Source organism: Rutidosis leptorrhynchoides, chromosome 3 (assembly GCF_046630445.1).
Source record: "Rutidosis leptorrhynchoides isolate AG116_Rl617_1_P2 chromosome 3, CSIRO_AGI_Rlap_v1, whole genome shotgun sequence".
NCBI classification, from domain to species: domain Eukaryota; kingdom Viridiplantae; phylum Streptophyta; class Magnoliopsida; order Asterales; family Asteraceae; genus Rutidosis; species Rutidosis leptorrhynchoides.
This window is the reverse complement of record NC_092335.1, coordinates 96,906,161-96,918,016: the sequence shown is the minus strand read 5'-3', so window position 1 is coordinate 96,918,016 and position 11,856 is coordinate 96,906,161. Positions and strand designations below refer to the sequence as shown.

The 11,856-nt window shown below is 37.7% G+C and overlaps 1 protein-coding gene across 1 annotated transcript; it reads right to left on the bottom strand.

The window, feature by feature from the left end:
- Positions 1–8,076: 8,076 nt before the first annotated feature.
- Positions 8,077–10,016, bottom strand: LOC139896531 (probable inactive purple acid phosphatase 29). Its single transcript, XM_071879179.1, has 2 exons — positions 9,957–10,016; positions 8,077–9,526 (listed from the first exon to the last, which is right to left on the bottom strand). The coding sequence occupies exon 2, from the start codon at positions 9,505–9,507 to the stop codon at positions 8,386–8,388; it is 1,122 nt and encodes a 373-aa protein (XP_071735280.1). The 5' UTR covers positions 9,508–9,526; positions 9,957–10,016; the 3' UTR covers positions 8,077–8,385.
- Between the last annotated feature and the right edge of the window lie 1,840 nt (positions 10,017–11,856).

The window sequence follows — 11,856 nt, the reverse complement described above, 5'->3', positions numbered from 1 at the left end:
GAGATGGGGTATCTGGGCCGAAAGCCTCTGCAGCCGGAGCCATATGTTATGAACTTTTTCCGGCCCTCAGAAACAGAACAATTCACGCGAAAATTTTAATGTTCATTTGAAATTTCTTGTCACAATAGTTTGCCATCCCTGTAACAAAGTCATAAATCCTTGGAAATTTCTAAATGATAAACCTGTTGATGATTTGCAATGACAACAACCAAATGTTGAAATACATAACAAAATCAAGATTGAAACAGGGGATCACCCCATTTATCTTTATGATGAAACTCCATATCTTTAATTTAATAGAAAATTAAGATAAAGATGTTATAATTAAATATTTATCATGATACAAAAAGAGAGATGAGAGAGAGTGTGAGGAGAGAGAGAGCGAGGCACACTAGGGCTGGGTTCGAAGAGGAATTGAAGGGAAGATTTCAAACCGATTTTCCTAGGCTAGTTAGAAATCGATGGACATCGTTCATGTTTTTCAATTACCCCGATAGTTGGAGCATGACAAATCTTTGGAGAACCTTCAAGAACCTTCAAGGCGTATGGTAATCTTAAAGACATCTACTTGGCAAAAAAAAAGATTAAGGAATGGGCAGAGGTTTGCGTTTGCTAGATTTGGTGATGTAAGGGACGTGAATAGGATGTTAGCTGGCTTTCCAAATAGGGTTTTCAAGGCATATGACAAACCACTCGGTGGCAGAAGACCCCAGGATGGCAGGTGGCCACAGGGCGATAGGAGACAAGATGCAGATGTTGATAGTTGTTGGAAAGCGAGTGCTTTTTTTGGAGATGAAGCGTCTAAAGGTGGAAGAAGGCACAATGGTGGTGGCGACCTTTCGCATAACGATTTAAGATTCATAATTAACAAGAATAAGGAAGATTTGAGAACCAAGATAAACTCAAGCAAAGGCAATAAAGATAAGCTGGAGCAGAAGGATGACAAAGATAAGCAGGAGCAAAAGGGGCAGGATGACAAGGGAAAGGGTAGCAAGGGTGGAGAAAAGTTAAAAAAGAAGGGGGTTGATTATGAAGAGCTTGATGAAATAGCTGTATCCATTAAAAAGGGCGATTGTAACCTGGACTTAATCGGAAAATGCATCGTGGTTCATCTCAAAAGGTTCGATATCCTTAATCAGTTCGAATCTCTGTGTAGGGCAGAAGGCATGGATGAATTCTCCATCAAATACATAGGTGGATTAGAAGTTATAGTGGTTTGCAAGTCCCCTGATTATGCTGATAATATTGTTAACTCGAAAAGCCATACCATATACAGATGGTGTGACAAAGTAGAGAAACTCAAACTAAACTATTGGCCATCGGCCGGTAGGCTAGTTTGGATTGATATTAATGGTGTCCCGGTAATGTGTTGGAATGAAACGGTGTTTTACGAAATTGCTGCGAAGTGGGGGAAAGTCATTGAAATGGAGAATTGTTCGATTACTTCGGATAATCAAAATCTTATCACTGGTCATGTTTTGATACATAAAGGAGACTCGGATCATGTCCATGGTTTGGCATCGATTGTTATCGATAATCTCACCTTTGTTCATGCGTCAGTTAAAGAAAACCCTAGCAGGCCTATTCAACTGGATATAGAAATTCCTAGCAATGGAGATCACGGTGATGCTGACGAAAAGAACTCAGATAATGATGATAATAATTATTCCGATGACGATTATGTAGACGACACCTTCGCATCCTCAGATGAAGAGACACCGTTCCCAAAGGTTAATCAAGATAATGATCAAAAAATAGATGAAGATGAGGCATCTCCGGTAAGTCAAGATGGCCGGAATCATCCTACATGTGAACGGCCAGTGGAAGATGAGGAGTCTGGGTGTAATGGTGTAAACAACTTCCAAGAAAATAATGATGATGGCATGCAAGATGTTCCACGCGTTGGTGATTCCCCAAAAGTCGTTTACGACTGTAGGATTAATATCGAGGGTTCAATTTCCAAGATACATGTCACTTGCAGCTCTAGGGATGATAGAAGTAGGCCTAGTAACCGAGATGAAGTTAAGGGCCCAGATGAAGTGGGTCAAGAAAAAAACAATTGTTTTAGCCCAATAAGAAGCTGCGAACTAAACCTGGTAAATCCCCCTACACCATACTGTAGTCCCCCCTGTATTCCAAATAGCTTCGATAGATCCATTGGTCCTGATGAGCATAGTAATCCAAACGCGACTAGTGGGCCTACCCTCCCACAAACCGGTGCACAGAACAATCCTGATGGGCCTGAGAAATCCGACCAATGTAAGCCCAACACACAAGAGAGTTTTAATCCTGCAAACACATTTGGGGGTAATCGATCTCAACATCAGAAGGAGGAAAACACTAAAATTAAAGGTTCTAAACGCTCCAAAAGCGTGTCCAACAAAGACTGTTGTCTGACAAAATTACGCAATTGGAAGGCATCTTCAAGGTTGTTGAAAGTGAAATCGGTAGCAAGGAACACTCAGACAAAGGATGCTCCCATGAAATCCACTTGTACATCTTGTGCCAACAACAGGAGGGGACAAAAAGTACACTCGACAAGCACTAAGGTCGATAGAAAAAATTCGAAACCTACAAGGCAAGCTTCCAACTCCGGTAATTCATCCTTTTCGATTTCGAATGATGGACTTAAAGAGTTTAGCAACCAATTGGGGTTAAAGTGGGTTGAAAAACCCACTCATTAACCTCTAACCCCTATCTCTCTATTTGTTTTGTCTCAGTTTTATTATGATTATCATGTCTTTCAATATCAGGTGGTTTGGGGTAGGGAAAGAAAGCAAAATTGGGTGGTTTAAATCGTTATGTCGTAAGGAAAAACCGAATATTATTGTCCTTCAAGAAACTAAATTGCACACCGTTGATCTAAAGTGGATTCGTGGCCTGTGGGGAAACAATAATTGCAATTTCATTCAAAAGGAAATTATCGGTAAATCGGGGGGGGGGGGGGGCAACTAATAATCTGGGATACGGATTACTTTGATGTATCTAACTCGTTTACCTCTGATTTTTGCATTGGTGTTCGTGGGATATGGAGAAATTCGGGTGCCGAATTTAACGTGATCAACATCTATGGTCCACATGATGATCCTAAAAAGATACAATGCTGGACGTTTTTAAAAAATTTAATTTCGGCTAATCCAAATCAGGCTTGGGTTTTGGGAGGGGATTTCAACGAGGTCAGGAACAAGGAAGAAAGATTCAACTGTCAATTCATTGAAACCCGAGCTAAGTTCTTTAATGATTTCATCGATTCGTCTAAATTAATGGAGATTCCGATGGGTGGCAGAATATTCACCAGGGTGAGCGATGACGGTCTTAAATTCAGCAAGTTGGACCGTTTTCTCGTTAATGAGCCGTTTCATAATCTATGGAATAGTTTATCAGTGGTGGCGGTAGACCGAGGGCAATCTGACCATTGCCCAATCATCATGAAAGACGACATCAAAAACTTTGGTCCAAAACCAATAAAGGTGTTCGATGCTTGGTTAGAGATAGAGGGTGCAGAACAAATCCTTAGAGAAACATGGGAAGAACATGGTGGTGGTGGCAATCGTATGGACTGCCTATTGAGAAACAAATTGAAAAAAACCAAACTTGTGTTAAAAGAAAAAAGTTCGCTTATTTTTGGTAATCTAGACGGGGATATCGAAATGCTTAAGTCACTCGCTAATTATCTTGAACTCAAAGCAGAAATGGGGCTTTTAAATGAAGAAGAACGGGCTCAATGGTTGAATACTAGAAAAGAGTGGTTTCAAAAGGAGAACGTCAAGGCTAATATGCTAAAACAAAAAGCACGCATACGGTGGATCGTTGAGGGGGATGAGAATTCTAAGTACTTTCATGCAACAATCAAAAGAGGATACAACAAAAACAACATTCGGGGATTAATCATCAATGGTTCATGGTGTGAAAATCCCGATGATATCAAGGAGGCGGCTTTTAATCACTTTAAGTGCCTCTTTGAAGAACGTTCGGTTCCTAGACCTAGCCTTGCAAACCTAAATTACCCTTCACTCTCGGATGATGAAGCTAATTGCTTAGAAGCCCCCTTTACCGAAATGGAAATTGTTGAGGCGATAAATGATTGTGGGAGCTCGAAAGCACCCGGGCCGGATGGTTTTAACCTAAAATTTTTCAAAAAATTTTGGGACATTATTAAGATCAATGTCATTAATGCCATCACTTGGTTTTGGGAAAATGGTGTATTTTCTCGGGGGTGTAATGCTTCTTTTGTCACCTTAATCCCGAAGAAGAATGACCCGTTGCATCTAGGGGACTACCGACCCATCAGTCTTATTGGTAGTTTCTACAAAATAGTGGCAAAGTTCCTTTCTAATAGGCTTAGAAAGGTAATTTCGAGACTCATCGCCTCGGAGCAAAGTGCATTTGTGAGAGATAGATACATTTTGGACGGGGTTCTTATAGCGAACGAATCTATTGAGTATCTAAAAAATCATAAGAAAAAGGGACTCATTTTTAAGGTTGATTTTGAGAAGGCCTTTGATAGTTTGAATTGAGATTTCCTCATAGAGGTAATGTCATGTATGGGTTTCGGGACGAAATGGCGTAATTGGATTCTTTCTTGTCTAAAATCGGCAAGTATTTCTATACTCATTAATGGATCACCGACTCGAGAGTTTTCTATGGGTAGAGGAGTTAGACAAGGGGACCCGCTCTCCCCTTTTCTCTTCATCCTTGCCGCGGAGGGCCTAAATTTACTCACTAAAGTCGCGGTCGATCGAGGGATTTATAAAGGGGTTGAAATTGGAAGAGATAAGATTATGATCTCCCACTTGCAATATGAGGACGACACGATGTTTTTTGGAGAATGGAGTAATTTGAACGCACGAAATCTCTATAATTTATTAAAATGTTTTGAACGGGCTTCGGGATTGAAGGTTAATTTTCATAAAAGCCGTCTTTATGGGGTGGGAGTGAATTCGTTTGAAGTTGAAGAATTAGCTAGGCGTATGAGATGTTTAGCCGGTACTTTTCTTTTTATATATCTTGGTCTTCCTATTGGGGCAAAGATGAAGCGGTTAAATGATTGGGCTCCGGTGATTGACAAAGTTAAGAAACGACTTTCGGATTGGAAAATGCGGACGTTGTCCTTCGGTGGAAGATTAGTGCTTATTAAATCGGTTTTGAGTAGTCTTCCCTTATATCACTTCGCTCTTTTTCGTGCCCCGCCTTGTGTGCTAAGCCTCCTCGAGAGTGTGAGACGTAACTTCTTTTGGGGCGGGGATTTTTCGGGTTCCAAAATTTCTTGGGTTAAGTGGGATACGACTTGCTTACCTTATGGGGCGGGAGGGTTGAATATTGGTTCCCTAAAAGGCAAAATCCTTGCCCTTTTAGGGAAATGGTGGTGGAGGTTTAAAACCGAAACCACGAGCCATTGGGCTAAAATCATCCGAAGTATTTATGGAATTGACGGTGGCCTGAGATCGAGGGATGGGCGTGCCCGTCCCTCGGCCTCGGGAATTTGGAATAACATTATTCTTGCAGGGCTTCAAATTAATGATCTAAACATTTCCTTTGTGAATTCTTTCAAGAAAGCAATTGGGGATGGAAGTTCTACGTCATTCTGGGAAGAAATATGGTGCGGTTCAGATAGTCTCAAAAATGTATTCCCTAGGTTATACATGCTTGAAAGCAATAAGCAAGCTTCGGTCAGAGAACGGTTTCATGTTTCAGCAAATTCGGTCACAGCAGTCTCGAGCTCAAACCCCCAGACAGCAGCTTTTTCGAACATCATTATCTCCTCTTGGTCAGCTCCAGCAGCAGCTTCCTCTCGTCTTCTCTGTTCTACAGCAACAGCAGCAGCAGGTCGTCGTCCAAGCAACACATCAGCAGCAAACGTCACTGTAGGGTCAGTAGCAGCAACTCTCGGGTCAGAAGCAGCCCTCGGGTCAGAAGTGTTTCGTTGGGAATGGATTCGTACTCCGACAGGTCGAACAGCAAACGAGCTTTTGGAACTAGAAAACTTACTTCGTTCAATTTCAATTGATTTCAACGTGCAAGAATCATGGAAATGGACACTCTCAAGCAAAGGACTATTCACTGTTAAAAGACTTTCGAGTATCATCGATTCAAAGATCCTAAACGCACCCACTCAAGCTCCGAAAAAAACACTAAGAAATAATCTTGTGCCAAAGAAACTTGAAATTTTTGTATGGCGCGTTTTGAGAAAAAGAATCCCGGTTAGGGTCGAGCTTGACCATAGGGGCATTGATCTTCATACGGTTCGTTGCCCGATTTGTGATGGCGATGTCGAAACAGTGGAACACTCGTTATTCAATTGTAGCCTCTCTAATGATGTTTGGAATCGTGTTCTAAAGTGGTGGAACTTGGGAAATTATAACTCGTCAAAAGGTTTCGAGTATCTTCAAGGGAAATCCTCACATTCCATGTCTTCTTGTGGCACCAAAATTTGGCAAGGAGTTACATGGATTTGTGTTTACTTCCTTTGGAGAAACCGAAACATGAAGACTTTTCAAGATAAAAGTTGGTGTGCACCGGTGATATTGAACGAAATTCAAGTAAAATCTTTTGAATGGATCTCACGGAGGTTGAAGGGTAAATCGCTTAATTGGCTCAACTGGCTTTCTAATCCTTCTATTTATTTAGATTGTTAGTCTTGTATATTCGAGCGGGTTGCAATCTTTGCACCCTATAATAATTGTAGCGTACTTATGATCGCAGCATCTCGTGTACTCTTTACTGTGTAATAAAATTATCTTGCTCTTCAAAAAAAAAAAAAAAAAAAAAAAAGATAAAGATGTTATAAATCACAAAAAACAAGGAATTTTGATAAGGAAAACACTATATATTCTTAAAATTCCTGCAAAAATGCAAGTTTCCTATATATTTTGACATCAAGATCTGCCTAAAAGCCTTTTCCCTGGGGTCCTAAGTATTTGTATATATTTTGACAGAATTTTGAGGATGAAATATGGTTAAAAGTAAAAGGTTGTACCTTGATGAAGGATCTACGACAAGGTGAGAAAAAGAGAGATGATTGTAATTTTAGAATTTCGAAAAGCTACCCGTATCTTTTCCCTCCTATTACCCTCCTACAAACATGGATGGCTTATCCAACTGATACTTATTAGTTACAAAATAGCATCACCACTGAACTATTGGTTGAGTTGTAAAAAGCCTCAGTTGTTTGTGGGCCTGTATCATTGAAAGAATAGGTGAACGTTCAAATCCTGGAGGGGGGGAGGGGGGGGGGGGTCGAAAGGTTGTGACTCTGGTATCCTTCACTCTGTGTGAACGGGTGCGTGGGTGGCAAATAAAAGGATTCGATGCCGATATTGCCGTTCTAAAAAAACAAAATAGTGTCACATTTGTCCCTTTTCAATCTCTTAATAACAAAATATAAAACACCATTATATTTTAGACTTTGGCATATCTTAATGTTGTTAGAAAAAGGGTTATGAATTGATAGTCTCTGATTGTCTTAGAGTCCATTGATCACCAAGGGCATCACCATCATAGTTTCAGTAGCCGATGGTCAAGTTGAAAGGCTGATTTACCTGCAACTTGGCATTACTAAAACAACAATTATTGGGTTGGAATAGGTCTGTCACGTTTTTTGACCCATAACTACAGGTTGTACTTTGTTGTCGATACCGCTTTCCTTGATAACACCAAATAATATAAGTATGTAATAACCATCAATCAAGTAATGTAAGCTAAAGTGAGACATACATTATACATACCTGTGCTTTTGTGATCTTTTAAAACAACAGATATTACAACACACAATATTATATTAAATGGTCCAGATTACAGTAAAGCACAACAAAGTTATTATAGCAAATGAAAATTTTATGCTTACTTTGGTATCTAAGAGAATAAAGTGCACCTGGTTTTAGCCAACATGATATTGATCAATTGGGTCAACATTACCATATGTTACTAGTTTAAGAAACTATTACAGATCTTGGCACACTCAGCTACAAACTAAATAGTAAATATATACATATATGGTCATGACCATTAACGGGTCAATCTATCTTTTCAAGCTACTCAACCAAATCACAAATTGTTTTCAGTATCTTTCTTTTATCGAAACCGAATAAGCACCAGACATAACATCTTCATCATCAATATAGATCAAACACTCTATTGCCTCAGAAAATCAAGCAATCAAAATAAAATCTCTACAAAATTAAAACCCTAATCAATTAAACCACCTAACTAAATAAACTCAAACCCAACACTATAAAGTCTAACTCTTCATTGAAATTTCATCAAACACTTTTAGCATTTAACTATTAGCACTGTTGAAATGTAAGAGACTGTCACAAACTTGATTATCTCTGCAATTGTTGAATGCTCATAAAGAGAAATAGATTGAACCATGAATCAATCAAGTGGCTAATAATAAAAACCCTTTCTTATATTATACTTATCCGGTTGATAGCTCCATAGAACCTGACCATCAATAGCAGTTAAGTTTTCATCATCGAGTCGCTTCCATGTTTTGATGGACTTGACTGAACCCCACTCACCATTTAATAACTTTCTTGAAGAAACCTCAACCATCCTAGCCCTTCTTGACCATCCAGCCTTCCCATAACCATGATAACCAGATCCACCACCATAACAAAGTTTAATCCCATTTAACTCCCCACAGAAATCATTAAGATGATCATGACCGGTGAAAACAGCCTTTACATCTTCTTGTTCAACTAACGTTGAAAAAAAGCCCGAATTCACAGAAGCAGAGCTAATCCCTTCTTGTCTTACACCTGTAATGTTTGACGGATCCAAATTTGCAAACTCAGGCAACGGTATATGAAAATATGCAAGTCCAACAGCATATGGTAAAAGCTCTTTAGACGTTTGTTGGAACCAAAACTGTTGAGACGGTTTAATCCATTGGTAGCCAGGAATAGAAGGAACTAATGAGTAGTCTCCACTATCAAGAAAGTATAAGTTTAAAACCGAGTCGTTAACATAACTCGATCCTTCAGCACCATAAACTTCAAGATTATAATTCCCAAAACCATCAATAACATCAACACCACTAGGATTTAACTGGGATAAAGTGTTCTCCATTCCAACAACATGCTTCATAACATTTCTTCGTGACAACGTTGATTCATGGTCATGATTCCCTAAAACTGCAGCCCAGGGGATTTTCGAATTTATAGCAGGGGCAAATGCTGCATTCATAGACTTAACTGCATCTGTTGCATCAGGCCCGTATATATTATCTCCGGTGAAAACAATTAGGTCTGGTTTCTCAGCTTCAATCATACGGTAGACGAAGTGGCTTGTCATGAGATCACTACAATCTGCAAACTGATTTGGTAATACATCTTCGCAAGGAGACATCCAGCCATCAGCATAGTGCATATCAGCCACTTGCAAAACCCTAAATTTGCCGTTCTTTGGATTGAACCGTAACTGTTTTTCGCCATTACCATTACTTGACGTGATTAAACTTAAAAACGAGCACAGAACAAGGAAGATCATCAACATAATTCTCGACATATTTAATATGGCAATCTTCCTAAAACGGATGCAAATTGTTATTTTGTTTAAATACAAATAAGGTAAAAACATGAGTACAAATTCATCAATGAGAAATTGTCGTTAACCTAAATCAATCAAAAAAATTTATGTGAATATTGATATAACATTCTGTTAAGTAAGAATACAATTAATAGATCAGATTGTAAAATGAATATGATGGTGAAATCAAGGTCGGTTCATAAGGTCGAACAAACGTAAAGGAATAGTGGCAAAGTAAAGGAAGAATTGTACAGGTGGCAGAAAGTCAACAATTAGGACGCAACAAAATCGTATGCATTAGCGAGATTGGTGGGGCCAATACTTAAATTTACCATGTCTAGTCTCTAAAATTATAGAATTTGCTATTAAGGACATATTTTTTTAGGGGACCATGGCACCCCCTGCCCTACATAAGCTCCGTCGTTGACCGGTGGTGACGATGGAGGCGGAGCACAGAACAAGAGGATGGCGTATAACCGTATAAGAATTGTACAGGTGGTGGCCAACGGTGTGTATGAGAGAGAGTAAATACGGACAGAATCTCTTTTAATTTAAACATTATAAGGAGCAATATCTCTCCTAATTAATATAGCTTAGTCCTTAATGATGGATGATTTCTAAGATTTGATCACAACCATTCATTTACACAATTAGCTAACAAAAAAAAAATTAATTAGCTAATCATTCATTAAAAAGACTATAATACCCTTTAATTAAATTATAAACTACAACACATGCCATTTAATCAAAATACCCAACCAGTAATTGATAAGAGTCTCACGAACTAATAATACATACATCCACGAACCCTAATGTTTTCAACTTCAATCGATCGTACATGTAGTTAGTTAATTAAACATCAATCATCGTTTCATCTACATTTTATACAACAGCTACCATTGAATCAAAAAATTTAAACGGATTTCTGACGATCAATTTAAGCTCTCTGGATCTATTCAAGCTTTTGATTTGAAGAAAGTACAAGTGTAGATACATCATAAACATCATCGTTTATCTTCGTCTATGGTCAATTTCTAACCCTAACATCTTTTGATTTGAGATCCGTCATTGATGTTATGCGAGGTGTATATGAAATAGCTTATATTTTACTATGAAAAACTATTAAATACGATACAATTTTACACAAGATATTTATTTATTTATAGAATGGATATACTTAAACCTTGCTACAACACTTATAGGCAGTGTACCTAATCGTACAGTAGTGTAGTTTTTAGTAAGTCCGGTTCGTTCTACAGGGAACAAAAATCTTTAAACAAAGCTTAACGCTATATTAGTTTTATTTTATAAAAATACAAATATATATATAAGTAATATTATTATTATAAAGGGGGTTTTTACCTTTTAATGACCGGTTTGTCGATTTTAAAAACTTAAGTCGCAGTTGAAACCTAATGTAAAATATTAAAAATAAATACAAGACTTAATTTAAAGCGTAAAATAAATAACGATAATGAAATTGCAATAAATAAAAGTGCGATAAAATAAAATTGCGATAATTAAAAAGTACGATAATTAAAAGTGCAATTAAATACAATAACAATAAATAAAAGTGCGATAATTAGAAGTGCAATTAAATATAAAATAAAGGAAATTAAATATGAAATAAAAGAATTATGCTTATTTAAACTTCCGTAATCATGATGTTTGACGTGTTAATTTTAGTTTTATGCCCATGGGTTAATTGTCCTTTGTCCTGGATTATTTAATATGTCCGTCTGGTTTTTGTCCATAACAGTCCATCAGTCATAAATATAAAGTGCGAGTATCCTCGTCAAATTATCCTTATACCCGAAGTCAAATATTCCAACTAATTGGGGATTCGAATTGTAACAAGGTTTTAATACTATGTTTAATAATTACACCAGGATATCGACTGCGTGTAATCCAAGGTTTTAATACTTTGTTAACAATTACGCCAAGTGTCCTTGTACATAATTTTACCCCTGTTTTAATAATTCCATAGACTATTAATCCATTCACGTGTCCGGTTAAATGAACGATTATTCGTACATATAAATACCCCGTCTATCGTGTCCGATCGAGTGTATATGGTTATTTATAGGGACGTCCAATTATAAATCTTTATATTAAAATTAACAAACTATCATTTAGTTAAACAAATATAAAGCCCATTAATAGCCCATAGTTTAATTTCCACAAGTGTCGTTCTTTTGTCCAAACCCCAATTATGGTACAAAGCCCAATTACCCAATTTTAATATTTTTAGCCCAACATCATGATTACTTCGGATTAAATAAGCATAATAATAACTTAGCTACGAGACATTAAATAAAAAAGGTTGAA

Coding starts and splice junctions, on each gene's coding strand:
- LOC139896531 (XM_071879179.1), bottom strand. CDS start 9,507: ATGTCGAGAATTATGTTGATGATCTTCCTTGTTCTGTGCTCGTTTTTA.